We start from the raw sequence: 17,596 nt of genomic DNA on the forward strand, positions 1-17,596 counted from the left end.
CCCAGGAAATCAAACTCACTCAGCCTACAATTCTTATCATTCATAACCTGAGAGTCACAGTTTTCTACTTCACAAAAAATGGAAAATGACTCTTTCGTTCTAGTTCCAGTTCATTCAAGTTCTAAACAAGCTGGTCATCTGCCTATGGTGATTGATTACCAACAACTAGTTTGCAATTATCGTGCCAAAGAGTTTTTTTTTTTCCCAATTCTTTCAACATTCCATTGTCCAAGTTGAATATATATAAAAAAAAAAATCCAAAGTCAATGAAAAGTTCTATCTACTCCCATTCTGCCTGCAGAAACGATTCTACAAGATTCCCCTTTACAGACTTAGAGCCCATTTTGAAGACATCACTCAAAGCACCAGCCTAACCAAGCCTCTAGGAGGGGCTGCAACGAGATATCAGACTTAGGACCTTCCAACTCACACTCTGTCTCTAAAGTGATAGAGAACAAGACAAGAGGCCTGGCTCTCTCCTAGGCTCAGAAATATTTAGCCTATTGCACTCCATCCACCCTTCTAGACCAATCTGAGAAAACTAAGGGTAGAAAAGAGAGCCCAAGGGAGAAGAGTCATTGAATCATCTAACAAAACTCAAACAGATTATGAGAGCCAACTGTAATAACCACCTCACAGCTGTCTGCCCAAAAGAGGCATGACAGAAAAACCACAACCAGGTGGCTGGTATGTCTTTATTTCTACTTTGGTTCCAGAAAGAGTCTTTCAAATAAAGCAGCTAGAGCACCAAACTAATGAATTCCCCAACAAATAATATAGTCCTTCTCCTCATCCAGAGTACTTTCATTACAGAGAAAATGCTCTTCCAAAAATGAAGAGGACAACTTTTTTGGAAGACCAAACTTAGCTAACCATTATCTCGCAATTTCCAACAAATTACAAAAGCCTCTAAGGAAATCACACAACTCAAGAAAGAATTCCTGTTCAGGTACTGCTTAAAACTTAGGGTTATTAAAACAGTAAGGACCCAAGATGGTGATCAAATAGGAACCAAAATATCATTTGATAAAATTACAACTTTTTAATTTCAAGAGTAAGGCAGCAGCACAACATGGTGAAAAGAGCGCTAGACTGATTGAACAGCTGGGTTCCGATCCCAGCTAACCAACTCCCCGGGGGAGTGGGCAAGGCACTAACCAGATTATACTTCAACCTCCTCAGCTGTACCAGCGGTCCCCAACCTTTTCGGCACCAGGGATCAAGTGCTCCTATGAGAATCTAATGTCTGATGATCTGAGGTGGAGCTGAGGCGGTGATGTGCTGCAAAAATACAGATGAAGCTCTGCTCGCTTGCTTGCTGTTCACCTCCTGCTGTGAGGCCCAGTTCCTAACAGGCCATGGACTGGTAAGGTCCATGGCCCAGGGGTTGGGAACCCCTGAGCTATACAATGGGACACTACCCTCCAGATTCTGAATCAGCAACTCTGGGATGGGGCCAGGAATCTCCTCAATTTTCATGTCTAGTCTGAGAGCATTTGGGATACAGGGCCTCCCTCCAAAACTCCCATCTCCAGCACAGAGTGACTCTAGAACTCAGAAGCCTGTTCAGTTTTCTTAACTAAATAAATGATGGTCTGAGGAGGGCAGTGCCTAGCCAATAGAGAAAAACCAGGAATGCACCTCAGATTCCCAGAGTCCCAAATAAGCAGCATTCAGTCAAAGACAAGCTTTCTCAAATGCCTATACCCAGTGCCTGATTTTGTTCACCTCAACATCACTAACATACTATATGCTTTAAGTATCTTGTTCACTGTCTGTATCCTAAACTAGAATATAAGCTCCAAGAAGATAGAGAATTGTGTGTAAAACTTCAAAAGTAGGAAAGGAAAGGGACTATGGAAGAGAAAGTGAAATTCTAGAGGCCTTGTAATTCCTAACCTCCTTCCCGCTGAGAGGAAATGCTTTGGTTCTACATGGCCAGTCCTAGGCAATGGTTAAGAACTCTGCCCCCACAGTGCCTTCAACTTCTCTGTCCCTGAGTTTCCACATCAATAGAGATAACAGTAGTAGCACCCTCAGGGTTGAATGAAATAATACATTAAAATAAAACATTGCTTCCTCGAACTGGCTGGACGTGCTCTGGCTCAGAACCTTTGTATTCATTGATCCCTCCACCTGGAATACTCTTTTCCCAGATACTAGTTTAACTCACTCTTTCATATCTAGTATTACTTCAATTTGGCCTTCCCTGGTGAACTCATCTAAAATGTCAATCCTGCACACTTCTTATATCTGGTCCCTGATTAACTTTTTCTCTTGATCATGTTATCATTAGCATACTATATGGTTTAATGTCTATATTCGAGACTAGAATACATAAGCCTAGGAGGTAGGTATGTGTCTATATGTGTTTGACTGCTGTATCCTCCAGTATCCAAAATGTTGGCTATTCTCATCCTACAAAAGTCTCAAATTCCTAGCAGTGAAACTCAGAAACCAGAATAGTTAGGGTCTGGTCCCATGTACTAAAGACCAGAAACCCAAAGTAATCAACTAGAGGTTAACTAGAAATCAAATAAGGTTATGTTTTTAAAGAAAAAAAAAAAAAAGCACAGGTTTTGACACAACTTTAAGCAAGTTACTTCATCCCTTGGCAGCAGAACCATCTGTAAAATGGGAATTTAAAAACTGTCTAACAAAGATACGAGACGCTTCAAATGGTAAGTATGTGAAATGCTTTTTACAGTACCAGTTCATAACAGACATTACTTTTCTCTCCATCTTCAATAGAAAAGAAAGCAGAATAGGGTTAAAAGCAGTTTCAAAATATCTACTTAAAAAATAACACAAAACTCACACACTCAAAGAATTGATCAGTTCAATTCTCAAGCTCCACATACTTCTATTCTCCCAAAGGAAATTTGTTCAATAGCTCTTTCTAAGAATCCTGACAGTAAAGCTCAATAGTTTTTGACCTGGGTAATAACTAATCTCTGAGAAGTGTTTGGAAATAATGTATGAAAGTGCCACTTTTGATAATCACAGCGACTTCTCTCCTGTTACTTGCATTTATTACCTGAGGAGCAGGATGCCAAATGTCCTGCAATGCATCTCTATGCAAAGAAAAGTCTCGTTAAGAAACAATGTATTCTAGCCCATTAGAGTCCACTAGGCAAGGGTCCCCAGGCCGCAGGTAGGTGAGCAGTGGCCAGTGAGCAAAGCTTCATCTGTATTTGCAGCCACTCCCCATTTCTTTACCACCTCAGCTCCATGTCAGATCATCACGCATTAGATTCTCAAAGGAGCACTGGTCCCTGGTGCCAAAAAGGTTGGGGACTGCTGCTACAAGAGGTTAATGGACTCAAGTCCAATCTCAGATGGAGAATTTCCTGTAACATTTGACCCTGGAGCAGTTAAGGGAAAGAACTGACCAGTACCCATCCCAAGAGCCTAACAGTACAAAGCCACGCACAAGCCAAGGTAAACATAAACAAAAATTTACTTTAAAAAATAGTTGGAAGATAATTTAATGAAGACAGTACTTCTCCTCCAGTGCATTTATTATGGTTATAATTATAAAGTTATTTGTGATTATTTACGTGCATCTTTCCCTGCTGGAAAGTACTCCATGGGAGGCAAGAATTACAAATCACTATGTTCACAACACAGTGATACACTGTAGAAGCTCAATATTTATTGCATTACTGTAAGCAACTGGCATATGATAGGTACTCATAGGTTTTTCAAAAGTTTTGCTGTAAGACTTCTTACATTGGCAAGTCCCAAGCATTATGTGCTTTAAAGTAGACATTTCAGCAATAGGGCTGGGCAATTAAGTGAGCTTTAATAAAGTTCTTATCCTGAAAATTCTTAAGAAATGGGGAACATGATCAAAGTCTAGGAAATCTTGATGGTATACAAGAAAGACAGATTAGTATAGGGCATCCAGTACATGCTCAGTAATTAAAAACTTAACTATGTACAGGCCTTGTTACCCACAAGAGGTGGTATGGGTTGACACCAGAAAAAGGTACTTCCTCCCACAAACCATCCTTTGGTGCTTCAACTAGGGAAAGGACGACCTTAGTGTGTATGGACCACAAGCCCAACCAAGCGGGGCAGTTTTTAAGACATTTTCTGCCCTGCTTATTTGCCATTTATCATTAAGTGATATGATATAGATAAGAAGTACATGTAAAGGCAAGGGTCAAGTAACCTTACAGAGCTTCACCCAACTTTTCAAAAAAGACACTTTTAAATCACACCTAGGTCTTCTGACCTAGTTTCTAAAATACTCTTCCCTCTTTCCCATTAAACTGCTTTACAAATACTACTCAAAAAACAAACAAAAAAGACAAGGCAAAAACTGCTTCTTAATCACAAAAACTTTAAGGCCTCATTTGCTTTCTCTTAAAAAGAAAACAGCTCTCATTTCTACCATCCTTTTATTTCATCTATTACCTCCAAAGTTGGACTGGTTGTGCAGGAGCCACATATAAAGATCCTAAATTTTTCTCTAAGTGCACAGTTGCACAGTTCTATGTCCTGCCAGTTTTTCCTTCCATACTAGAAAAGGTATCTGTAACACATCACTGAACTGTAGGAACTTGATTTACATATAGTCAGGAATTCCACTTATCATGCTTTGAATGTCATCAATCCAATCAAGTCCTATCTTTTGATAAAGATACTCAGAAGCAGCAGCAATGCCAAGTTTATTTCATTAATAATATGTTTATTTCATTAATTCCTAGGGCTGCCCTGGACTACTTCCCAAAAAAGCAAAGTCTTTCACTTAGTCCCCCCTAAATCCACTCTGAACTATAGCAGGCACATTTAAATAAGTCAAGCAATAGCCCAGGACATAGCCAACCTTATTAAGATTATAGGTGCCCCCAAATCCTCAGGCTTTTTAAAAGTAAACAATTCCCTGAATGAAGAGCCATAGAGTCCTGTAAATTCTCCAGTTCTTTTGAAAGCTCCAAAAGTACCCTGGTACCAACTTCTACACCACTGTCCACGTAAACGTGAAAGGAGACCCTGGCTTCATCATTTATACCAGAAACACATGGGACCAGACCAAAGTTACCAGCTGTCTTCTGAAGCTTATTTGTCTTTCTTCATTTGCTATCTCTGGCCAGGAAAATCAAATTGGGATGGATACTTGGTATGCTAAGCTATGGAAATCTAGCTAAATGTATCCCTCCCCCTTCTCCCCACTCCCAAGACTGTTTTGGCTCATACACTTTTGAGATTGTCTTATTCAAGGCATACAGAATTTCCCTTTGGTGAGTATGTCCGGGTGGGTGAACCCAGCTATCTCAATCTCATTTTATTTTAACCCAAAACGCCATTATGAGACCACATATTGGTCACTTGAGGTTTTATGTAGAGGTTTTAAAGAAGCCAATTCAAAGCTGCACTGGGAAAGCGGAGGATTCAAATCATAGACTAGAAAGAAAAACAGGAATGTTACGAATCTGTCCCAGGCCAAAAGAACCCCCAAAACAGATTAAGGAGGGCCAAGAAATAGTCTCCACACCAAAGGCAATAAAGAGGGAAAAGAAAAGAGACACTTGAGATCATTAGGAAACTTCTGCTTATAGTTAGCCAGGCCATTCCAACGGAGGTAAGCAGATACCAGGAATCTTCACTGAATGATGTTGATCTGAAAGTGGTATAAAATTACATCTACAGTCCTGAAAGGAGACATTTTACCAGCTCTGGTGTGGTAAAGCTATTGAGGTCTCCATATGCTTTACATTCTACTAACAGAGTTCGACACCAAAGGAGAAAATGAAAGGAAAAAACAAGAACAGGAAAAATAAAGCTAAAAGTCAGAGGGATGATAAAGTGAGTTTAAAATACACAAACACACACAAAGAACAAAAGAATCCCTACTAAAGTATTTGTGCATACAAATATCAAATCACAGATCAAACTCTCAGTATACCAAAGCCTCTGCCTTCATCGCAGCCAGGTCACAATGATCACAGCTTCATTTCTCAGGCAGGAGGAATAAGGGGTCTAGTACAAGGAAACTTGTTTTTAATGGGAAGATACAGAATCCACACCGAGTTTTCAGAAAGCCCAGGTGAACTAGAACCCTGGTTCTCTACTCCATCTTTGCATTGTTAATGTTTGTAACTTCCATTTCTGTGGCCAAGCACAATCTCTATTTAAGTCACACAACTGGGACAGGTCTTGGCTCAAATGTCCACTCCTCAGAGAGACTTCAACCACTTCAGAGACAGGATGACTTGTCAGGAGTCTACTTAAGAGGATTTATTTGCTAGGACTTCACAAGTGACACAAGGAAAGGAATCACAGCAAAACACAGAGTGGCTACTGGGGGGGTGAGTGGTGAGAGAGGCCTACTACTGAGAGATCACCAGATCACCAAAAGCCCTGTTCTCAGATCAGCTGGCCACAGTTTCCCAAGAGCAGAATGGTTTTTAAATGACTGATATCACCACATCATGGCATTTAATGCTCCAATACTAGCCTTCGAGTAGCATTTTCAAGAATCACTTCCTTAAGCACTTTACTCAACTGGTCATACACGGAGAACACCATAGGTCACCATCCTAAAGTGATCTCTTCCACCTTCACCAAACAACCAGGACCAAGATTCAGATTATCCTCATGCTGTGCCACCAAAGAGGCAAGAGAAAAAGAAATGAAAGGCAGGGAGTCCCCAAGTCTTATAAATATTTATAACAGGCATGTTTTGTCATTAATTTATCATTATTGCATAGTAGAAGAGCCATCTCAAAAGAATTTTCTTTCTTCTCCCCCAAACTCAAACACTTTTAACCTTTTCTCCATCCACTTACACTTGGACATCACAAGAGGAGGAAACAGCCGAAACATTAGCCTATGGTATAATCTGGAAGAAGCCCCTCCAGTAATTCAGATATACTCTGTAGCCTAGTTGAGCATAAATGAATAAATCTAGTAGTCATCAAACAGTGAGCATGCATCACAATGACCCAGAGGGCTTATTAAAACATACAGCCAGAGTTGTGGATTCCATAGGTCTAGGTGAGTATTTCCATTTCTAAACAGGGCCCAGGTGATGCTGATTGGTTAGGGACCACACTGAAAACCATTGTGCTAACCTAGCTCTCAAACTAAAACAGGTGCTTAATAAAACTTGGGTTTTAAAAAAAAATAATGTAACTCAGGTGTAGCTAAGAACTATGGGATAGCTTTTAATTTAGTGAAGACCAATGTCTTTAACCACTCAGTTCTATCCCCCTATACAGCAGGGGCCTCTACCAATCAGGAGTCACGTTTGAATTTTATCTGATAACACTACTTTCATATATCTTATTATTTAATATATACTACAGCCTACAAGGTAGGTATTTTTCCTCATATAATTGAAGATTCAGAGAAGTGACTTGCCTAAAGTCACACAGCCTAAGGGAACTTTTAAACTTCAGTTTTAGAGCTGACTCTGCTATGATACTTTGTGTGTGGCACTTAATTTTTATATGTTCACTTTCCTCAAATGGAAAATTAAGACAATAATCCCTGCCTCCCCAGTGAGTGTTCCAAGTTATAGAAAATAAAATCACTCTGCAAATATTTTCATAACGCAAGTTACTCTCACTTAGATCAAAGTGAAGGACTCTATCGTTGAGCCTGAATCTCTTTCCCAGCCTCACTCTCCAAGATTCCTCCCAAGAAAGGAGCCTGAAGACCAAATGCTGCCAATTCTCACCATTGGGATCACATGGCCATTTATTGAAACCTAAAAAAAAATCCTAAATGGTAGGGGCGTATGAGACAGAAATCTAGGCATAACGTCAAAGTGTAACTAAAGGCTTTTCAGTCTTTTACCCCATTTAAGAGTTCCAAGCTATTGTAAAAATAATGTCCCCAAAAGCCTTAGTACTTGAATAATTTATTTTGGAGAAGCAATCGTAGCAGTTTATAGTGCTATATCTCTGGAGAATCAGACAAACCTTGATTCAAATTCAACTCTACTTTTTACTAGCTATTTACCCTAAGGCAAATTTCTTGGCCTACCCCTGACCCAGGATAAAGTTGTAGATAAACTACCCATAAGAATTGTTCCCCAAATCCTTTATGATATAGTTATCTTTAGCAGTCCAAATTCCTAACCAGGTAAAAAGTTAGTAGTCTGGAGATGAAAGGCAGGTCATCCAAATCTGAATTATCAAGAGTTTCACACTCCTAAACTAATGCTGGACCAACTCATAAACTATACCACCTTAGAGTCAGAACTGAATACTGTCCAAAGGGCAAGAGAGAAAGAAAGCCACCTGTATTCGCAAGAAAAGATGAAGAAACACCAACTAATTCCCAGTATTTCTGCTCAGATGACTTGTTCTCTAAGGACAACAGAAAGCCATAATAAGGTCTACTGAAGGAGAGAGGAAATCACTGGGAAAGAAGAGTCCAAAGACATATCTAATTCCTCTAAAAGGAAGCATCCTGCACAATGTAGCCTTTAATCCTCCACCATGAGGCTTTACTCACACTCTTCTTAAAAGTCAAAGTATGCCAGGCAAGAGTCAATTGAGAATAAACAGCAGGACCCAGACAAATGCCCGGCAAGCAAGTTATATGACCTCAAGGGAAACAGGAGGCAAAATAAAAAACACCAAGCACACAGTAAATGGGTTTTTAAATGACTGATATCACACATCGACCCCTAAACTCCCCTGTTGCTGTATTGCTGGTGCTAGATCTTGAGGGGGGAGTTCCTTTTTTAACAGACATGTCTATAAATAAGCAAGCTGAAAACTAACAAATTTAAGAGGGAAAAAGCATACAAAAATCTTGGCTGCTGGTGATGAGCCACAGAAATCATAAATGTGCCATTGCCAAGGGAGGAGGAAGTCTAATATCTAACACTGCAGACTTGGGAACCCAGAAGCAACGAAGCCATACGGAAGCCCAAATGCAAGAGAGAAAAAAAGCACATGGCACATTTCCTCTTCATATGGGTGGCAATTCAAGCAGCATTCTTGGCCTGTAGAGCTTATAGCCCCAGTGCCCAAAGCCCTTTAGTATTTCATATCAATGTTAACTTCCAGGAGGGCAACAAAAATCTGTCCTGGATTACTGGGTGATTTCTAATATGTACCATAACCAATACTAAATCAACATTTTAGGGATCAAATTTCCTCCTCTGTAGCCATGTTGGAATGCGTTCTTAGCATTAGACTCATTTCCATTGCAATACACCCTCGGAAAATGCAGAAGCCGCTTGTAAATATTCGACCTGTCCCAAGACCATCTTCTTCTAATATGCACAAATGACTAACGAAAACAAATAAAAGTTCACTCAGATGTCCCTTCACATTCAATAAAACTATTCTATACACTTAAACGGGGAGGAGCAATTGCGGGGAAGAATAGTCAAGGTGGTTAGTTAAGGCAACATTCGCCCTAACTTGGATTCCTCTAAAACCTGGAATTGACTAAGGAGTTTAACTCAAGCCCCTACACACCTGCTTGTCCACGGCAGATGAACAACTGTGCCCAATTCTGAGTTACTGGAAACTCACTTTTGCAAAATGCCAGAATGGCAAAGCAAAAGAAGTTGGAAGAGATGTTTCTAAACTAAAATCTGTATTCTAGACTCCATACTTCTATACTGGAACAGGGTAACCCATCCTCTTCTAGGTGGAAGCACTGTAGTAGGGCTGGCACTGGAATACTCCATGCATCTTTCCAGTTGTTAAGCATCTACTTACAGTCCTTGAAAAGTGCCAAAAATCATATGTGGTCCAATCACACATGGACCAGCAGGTAAAGAGAAACCCAAATCACTATATTTCAGAAGCTCCCATAAGGAGTAAGCATGTACTTGCAGCATTTATGAGCTTCTTGCCAATCTAATCAAAAATGATATTCAAGGCCAATCAAACCTCAAGGTAAGGCCTGATCCAAGCAACTCAGATTGAGCTCAACTCCAGCTCTTGAGAAATAGCAGTCCAAGAGTCCCAACAGGTACTTCATGGCTTGTTATAAGAAAGGTTAACTTTGCCAAAGGAAAAACGCAGATGTGTCCAGGGCACACAACTATGAAGGTGACATGACCTTCCAAACCCAAAATTACTACAAAAGAGCCTCTGAACTGGCCAAGTACTTGGCAAGTTGTACTAAAGGCCCCACATAACCACATGAGCCACTAAGACCCTGAAACCACTCTCTTTCACAGATTTTATGGTTAGTGTCCAAATTCTCAAAGTCACTAGAATGAGACAACTACCAGTCTGTGGATGGATGTGTAATTTGGATTCTATAAAGCCCATAGAACTCAGAGTAGCATTATGAAAAGGCAAATTAATATTTTAACTTTATCCTTCTTGAACATTCAGCTTCACAAATCAATGCCTCTGAAAAGCTGTCCCTGGGTAATGTATCTAACTCTGATTGCTCCTTATTCTCAGATTCTTTTAGCCCGCAGACTGAGTTTGGTTTATAACCATTTATAAAACCTTGCTTTGCAAGTGTTCCAGATGTGTGCATATAAGCATGCTTCCCAAAGAAAACTAAATTCCTCTGAAGCAGAGATTGCCTCTATCTTTTAAATTCCTTTTTAGTATCTAATTGGTATGTTTCTTATAGGGCAACTTCCCACCCCCATTTGAATTTCCAGATCTCCCTGAGCCAGATATCATGCTCTCAGCAACAAGTCTGAAGTTCTAATACCCTTACCACCACCATACCGGAAAAAGCCTGAGCAACCAATGTCAATGTCAACCTAAGTTTTTGTATTTTGTTTTAAAACAAGCTGATGACCTTTGGTAAGTTAGCTGAACCTAAAAATTATGGCCACGGCCATAATTATGTTCATATTCCCTACGACTATGCTAGGACTCTGGTCTAAAACACACTTCACATGAAGAAAACTGGTGTCAGAGTTTGTAGATTTAATTTAAAAAGGAACTTTAAGACAGTAAATCTGGTCATTTCATGAGGCTACCAAAGCAGAGCATATACCACAGGCAGATGGCTAAAATACTGTACCTCTAAAATACATTCATAAATAGTGCTTCACTGAAGGAACCCAGAAAGGTTTTTAATCCTAAAATGGCAACTTCGAAACCAAAGATTGTATCTACCCACATAAGCCTTCAAGCAGGATTTACTGAATCCTTGAACAATTTGGACTTTGTACTGACCCAGGAACCTGGGGGCATTAATATACATATAAGTGATGCACAGGAGTCCAGTAAAAAAACTATATAAATAAACTCAGCCCTTGGAGTGGGCTTATAATCCTGAAAGCCACAGCAAAACAGAGGCTAGAGACGATGCTGAAGTTGCAGTATCTTTTTTTCCACTTTCCGGTATTCCAAAAATGCTAACCCAACCCTAAAAACATCTCACCAAACTACAAAACCTTTCTGAAAAAACAAGGCTTTAAAATTTAAAACTCAAAGTGTCATAAACCAAGCTTTTGGAACACACTTACCTCACTATTGAAACTCAAGGCCTTCTTTCCAAACTTCTGTTAACAATGAAATTGCAATTGATTTTGAACAGGGCTCCAGATGCCCTCAACCCCATAGCATGGAGCCAGGGTCACTAAGGCGTCTCTACCAGGGCAGCATCTTCTTACTTCTAAACTCTTAGATCATCTCTCCTCATCTCCATGCTCTCTGCCTCTCCCCCCTGCACTACCCTCTTCCCTATTCCCATGTCTTTTTCTCCAATGTTATTTTATTCTACCACATGAGAAAAGACTAGCATTATCTTTGCTTGAAAACTGTTTATTAATTTGCTTGTCAAACGTTTTATAGAGCCGTTCACATCTTACTACAGAAACCTCCTGGGTACATATTGACAGCTCAGCAAGTATTTACACAAAGCTCTGAAACATTTGGTTCCTTCAGAGGAGAAGAAGCTGCTGCGTCAAGCAGAGAATTATCAAACATCTTTCCCTTTACTTTTCCCTCTTTTATTAAGGGGAGCTTCCTTCTAGCACACCTCTTATATGCCTAAATTATACTTTTAAACTACTAAGCAGGGAGGAGAAAGAATGGAAAAATTCAGGTGTGCTAGAGAAGAGAAAGAACAGCATTCCCAGGACCACTTGCAAACCACATCACATAGCTTAAAACAGGTATGAGAAAAGGCAATAATACATCTATGAAATTGACCCTGAGACGCTTAGCTTTTCCTCTTCTAGGCTCAAGAAATTCTGCTCCTCTCTCAGCAAAACTTACAAGGCAAGTTCAGGCACTCAGATTACAACCAACTGCCCAAACCAGACCTAGACCGGCCCAAACACCAGAAGAGTCTGGAGAGTTTAATGCTACTTCTTCCCACCTTCCTATATTCCCAAAAGAAGCAATGTTAATGTGCAGTTTATAAATATCCACTCCCACCCCACCCCTAATCTACCTCCAAAAACCTCTCCTGGAGATTTTTAAGCAACTATTTTCAAGTCTTGCTTTAATGAAGTCTGCCTAATTTTTCAATTACTGTTTAGTATTTTTAAACCACCAGCCAGGTGGAATGACTAATGACAAAGAGATTAACAGTTTCAAGGCAAAACAGTTTGGTAGAGCTTTTTCTGCAAGGGGCCACAGATCACCGTGGCACCTGGCTGTTCAGAGCTTGTTCCTATAAATCCTCAGGAGAAAACAGCCTTGAGTTCCTTGAGCCCAGGGTAAGAAAAATGGTCTCAAGACCCCTACCTATAAATGTACAGGAAGTTGCTGCCCTCATAACAAGCCAGGCATGGAAGCACAGACAGATATGTAGCATCAGAGAAGGTCATGCAGTCTACCAACTTCACTTTAATGATGAAGAGAAAATAAAACAGCAAAGGTAAATGACTTGTTCAAAGTCACACAGCTTAACCCAGAGCTGCATGTGGAACCAAAGCCTCCTCTTCCTCCTGAGTCCTATGCTCTTTACCCCTTACCGCTGTGCCACACACAACTCTTAAGTGCATCAGTGATGATAATGACCAATCTAAACAAAATAAAACCCAGAGATAAAAGCTATGGGAATCAGGACTCCATCTCAGAGACTGAGGTGTCCCAGCTCACTGGCAGGAAAAAAACTATTCGGTGCCAATTTATTTTGAATAACATATTTTAGCCATATTTGCAGGCTTCAGTTGCTTCCAGAATTTGAGGATTTGAAGCCAATAAATACGACCTGGGGTGGGGGCGGGGGGAAGGTGAAGAAGGGGCCCTGACCATTACTTTGTTAGCCTATTTCCACATTTTTTAAAAAGTTCATTAACCTCTTTGCAAAAGGCTTACTGTAGACATCATATCCTACAGGAATCAATCCAACATATGAATGTTTAATGCAATCCAACACATCTTGTTACAGCAGGTGCTACCTGTCATGGTTACTATGTCATACACAAAGAAAGGAACCTAAAAAAGTCCTCACAGGGCTCAATACAAAGAAACCAACCTTGGTCCTAGCTATTTTTTCTCTCATGACCATCCCAAGCCCCAACACCCCCAGTTCTCGCATTGACAGTACAAAAACATGAAGCTCCCACAATTAAGTGCCATCTCAGTGTGGTTTTCCTGGTCCCTCCTACTTGAGAGAGCTCCAAGAGTCCTGTATTTCAGCCAGCCCAGAGTTTCTGCCAGTAGGCATTCCCATAAGAAGCCCAGGACTCCTTATTTGTTTCCCAGCATCAGAATGGAAGTATCAGGAACTGATAGCCAAACTACAATCAAATCCAGCCTGATTCTGGACTACTGTCTACTTCATCTTTTGCTTTGATGAGCTGGTACTACTCTCTAGGTATTACAGCTCAAAGCACCCCTAGTAAAAAGCTTTCTATCAGGTGACGAAAGAGTATTTCATCAGTAGCAGGATTCAACACCTTGAGATAGAGTACTTACTTATGGAAAGGGATAAAGAAAAGTTTGTCTGCTGGGATCTTCCCAGCTCCTGTGAAAAAGAAATAAACAATACACACACTTACCTAATCTTTATTTCATAAAGGTAGAGTCAAATGAAAACATTACCGCTTTAGCTGTGTCAACCAACTCTCTACAAAATACTCATAACCCAAAACTGAGTTAGAGAAAGGAGACAGAGCAAGAGCTTATTATTTAAGAATGCTTAAGAATAGGGCATCATAGTCTGACAAGATGCAGACTTGGTAGCAAAGAGGAATTCAGAACAAAAACTATCCATCTACAACCCTCATCTAGACTACACACCTGAAGCAACCCATAAAACTGGAGGTTGCACTGTCTCTTCCACAAGTGAATGCTCACCAGCACATTCTCTGGGCTTCTGGTGATAGACAACTGAACTGAAACAGAACAGGAATCTATGGTTGTGAAGTACCAGGATTGGTGATGTTAAAATCAGAAAATTCACCCAAAGGCGGCACAGACAAGCTTCCAAACAGAGACTATATCTACCACTTATCCAGCACAGAGCATAAGTACCTAGCACAAAGAAAAGGGCTCAAACATTTGTTTAATGACCAAAAAACAGAAATCACAATATGGCAAAAGTTCTCCCTCACCCCCAATAAAAGTGTTTGCTTGAATATTTCCAAACCAGCAGAATTCAAATTAATTTTTGCTTTTAAATGACTCTTGACTTACACCGAATTATTTCCTCTAATCGTTTAAGATAAGTTTTTTCTCTCTCCTACCACCAAAAAAACAAGGAATGAGAAGAAAGAGGTGTAACGTAGACTAAAGAATGACCCAAAGACAAAAAAATTTATCCTCCAGAAACTAGAAATCCAACTGAAAATTCCCATATTTCTTGCCCAGATGTACATCATAGAAGACATGGAGTCAAGACACAGAGCTCTAAATCTGCCATCTAATATAACTATTTTCAAAATTCCCAGCTCAATGGAAGAATAGAAAAGCAGTTCTAGGATGGGGAAGAAATACAGCTAATTAGGCCGCCTAAATGAACAAAATCTCATACCACAAAGGTACAACTGGGTACTGCTGGGAGGGGAATTATAAAGGGAGCTTTTGGAGATTTTTTTTCCTCTTTGAAAAGATACGTGACTCCATAAAATACCCAATATTTCTGACCAAAGCATTTAAAACAGAAAATAATAAAGAGGGAAGAATTGCAAAATAAAAGAGAATGCATTAAAAAGTACCTAAAAGCAGTAATTTCTAAGCAACTCAAATATCATTGTAAGTAGTATCTTTATTATCTTGGAAAATAAACAAAAGGGAACATACCTTAAAATGCAAAGAAAAAACTAGTTGATCTATATGTTAAAACTCTAACAAGATGACGAAATAGAAAACTAACATTTTTTATATTCCAGAAACAAATGATAAATTTCACCAAACCAAGCCTTTAGGAGAAAGTCCCTCTCAATATCTTGAAAGATGTCAGCTTCCCTTTAAATTGAGGTGCCCTCCCAAAGTTCAATTAACAAAAGTGCTAACAAGATTCAACATATAAAGAATTAGGCCAGCCTTCCTTTAAACAGAACACTTGAAACTAATATGAAATTCTCTGAAAGCTTCCAGTTCTCCAAAAAAAAAAAAAAAAAAAAAAAAGATTTCCTTTTCCCCTACCTCCTCCCAGAAAGACCCCACATTTGCCACTCAATAAAAAGGCCCAGGAAAATAATTTCAATTCTGCAAAGTGGACAGGGTCAAAATTACTCAAGACAAATGTATCTTCAGAGCCATCAAAGAAGTCATTTATACCATTAGGAAAGTCACAAAATCAAAACAAACAGCAAACCCATTGTAGAGAAAAATCCAGCTACTGTTCTGACAACACAGAATCTATTTCAGGCTGCATAAAACATAACAAGCAAAATAAATCCAAGGTACAAGCAAAATGCCACTGCCTCCTCTTTTGTTTCAGGCACAATGTAACAAGGGCAGCCTGTCTGGGGCTCTGCTCCTGCTGATACAGTATTGCTGCTTAAACCTTCCTCCTCAAGGTCACAGCCAATTTCAGCTCTGGAATAAAAGGCAGATAGTGGCAGCGATGGTTTGGGTTATCACTGGCAGAAAAGCAGAGTGTAAAAGTTTATGAGCTCATCAGGATTGTTGTACCATTACATCAGAGGCAATTATAAATGGCCAAGAGCAGGAGATGGGGAGCCAATCAGATCACAGATAGGATGTCAACCTAAGACCAACTGTCTCCTGGCTTTGACAGAAGGATTTTACCTCCATAATTCAAATCCCAAACCAAAGCAATCTGCACTTACTACTCCAATCACTCAGCTGTTTACCAGCACTTCCAGGGAGAAGCTCAGGCCACTGGGCCGACGGAGACTAAGACAGGAGATGGCCCAGACTGCCCTGGGTGAACCGCAGCCGGCCTCTAGCTGTCCCCAAGCAGGCCCCTGCCCTCCCTCGAGGTCCCCCAGAGTCCGAGGGGCCCCTCCTTGAAGGCGCAGATGGGGGAAGGCCTGGAGAAAGGCGGGGGGTGGAGGCAGAGCGGAGCGGCAGGTGAGCAAAGAACTGTTCACTCAACTACCGAGCTCCTAGCACTGCCTACACCCCTAACCTCAGTCTCTAGCACCCCCTCACCCCAGACCAAGCCCTTTCCCACACACTCTGCCCCACACCCCCCTGAAGACCCTTGAAGTTCGTAGGGACCAGGAGAGAGGGAGAAGAGGAGCAGACACGTCAGGGAAAGCCCCACACAAAGGCAGAAGGAGGGAAGGAAAGGAAGGCAAACAGGCAGCCATTTTAAGAGAGAAGAGCCAGACAATGGCAGCTCCCCAACAGTGGGGGCCCCGGACTGGGAGTAGCCCACAGCTGTAGCCTGGTCCCCGCGGCCGCCACCCAATCCCCGGATCCCGTTCGTCCCAGCCCCCTCCCCATTCAGCTGTGTACCTGCGGGGTCCGGGCGAGCGACTGCCCCCCGCCGCCGCTGCTCCCGGGGCTCATGGGCGCGTGGTGGCTCCTTTGTTGGGCCCCTCCCGAGGCGGCTGCCGCCGCCGCCGCAGCAGCAGCCCCCCAGCACTGTGAGGCCATGTCCGCCGGGCCTTTGCCGGCGCCCCCGTCCTGGGGCCCGCTGCCGTAGTCGCCCCCGGGGTAGCCCTGGTAGCCCCGGGCCGAACTGGGCGACGTGAGCAGTTGGTTGAGAGTGGGGGTGGCGGTGGGCTGGGGGGTTCCCCCGCCGGCCGCTGTGGGGCCGCCTCCCCCCATGGCCCCGAAGCGCTGCTGAGCGAAGGACGAAGACGACGAAGAGGCAGAGGCGCTGGAGGAGGGAGGCGGCTTGGAGCCGGCGGCCGCCGCCGCGCCGGAGCCCGGAGTGCCACCTCTAGGGGAGCTCAGCGCGTAGGCCTGGGGGGGCGGGGGGTAGGCGCTGCGGTTGGGGTAGTAGGAGTTGTACTGGTGGTTGGGGAAGCCGTGGTCGTGTGAGTTCTGTTGGGGCCCCGCGTAGGGCTCCAGGCCCCCGCCGCCGCCGCCGCTCTGCAGCGCTGCCAGGCCAGGGCTTTGTTGTCCGCCATGTTGTTGGTGGAAGACGGCGGCCGCCGCGGCGGCGACAGCAGACGGGTTCCGGCCGTAGGTTTGCCCGAAGCCGTAGGCTGGGGGCGGCAAGGCGGCTGCGGCTGAGTGAGGAGGCGCCCCCACCCCATCGCTGCTGCCGCCGCCGCCGGGCGGCTCCGTGAGGTTATTGTTCAGGGCGGGCCTAGGGCCCG

General features: G+C 42.2%; 1 protein-coding gene across 2 annotated transcripts in view; it reads right to left on the reverse strand.

Annotated features, from left to right (window-relative positions):
- ARID1A (AT-rich interaction domain 1A) overlaps positions 1–17,590 on the reverse strand; it is a 66,518-nt gene extending 48,928 nt beyond the window's left edge. Inside the window, exon 1 of one of the 2 annotated variants that reach the window (XM_006924381.3) lies at positions 16,785–17,590. In XM_006924381.3, coding sequence (XP_006924443.1) covers positions 16,785–17,099 — 315 coding nt within the window. In that variant the 5' untranslated portion in view covers positions 17,100–17,590. The remainder of the gene's footprint in view (positions 1–16,784) is intronic. The other variant, XM_006924382.3, reaches the window with a different exon arrangement.
- Between the last annotated feature and the right edge of the window lie 6 nt (positions 17,591–17,596).

This window comes from Pteropus alecto, unplaced genomic scaffold (assembly GCF_000325575.1).
Source record: "Pteropus alecto unplaced genomic scaffold, ASM32557v1 scaffold39, whole genome shotgun sequence".
In the NCBI taxonomy this organism is placed as follows: Eukaryota; Metazoa; Chordata; class Mammalia; order Chiroptera; family Pteropodidae; genus Pteropus; species Pteropus alecto.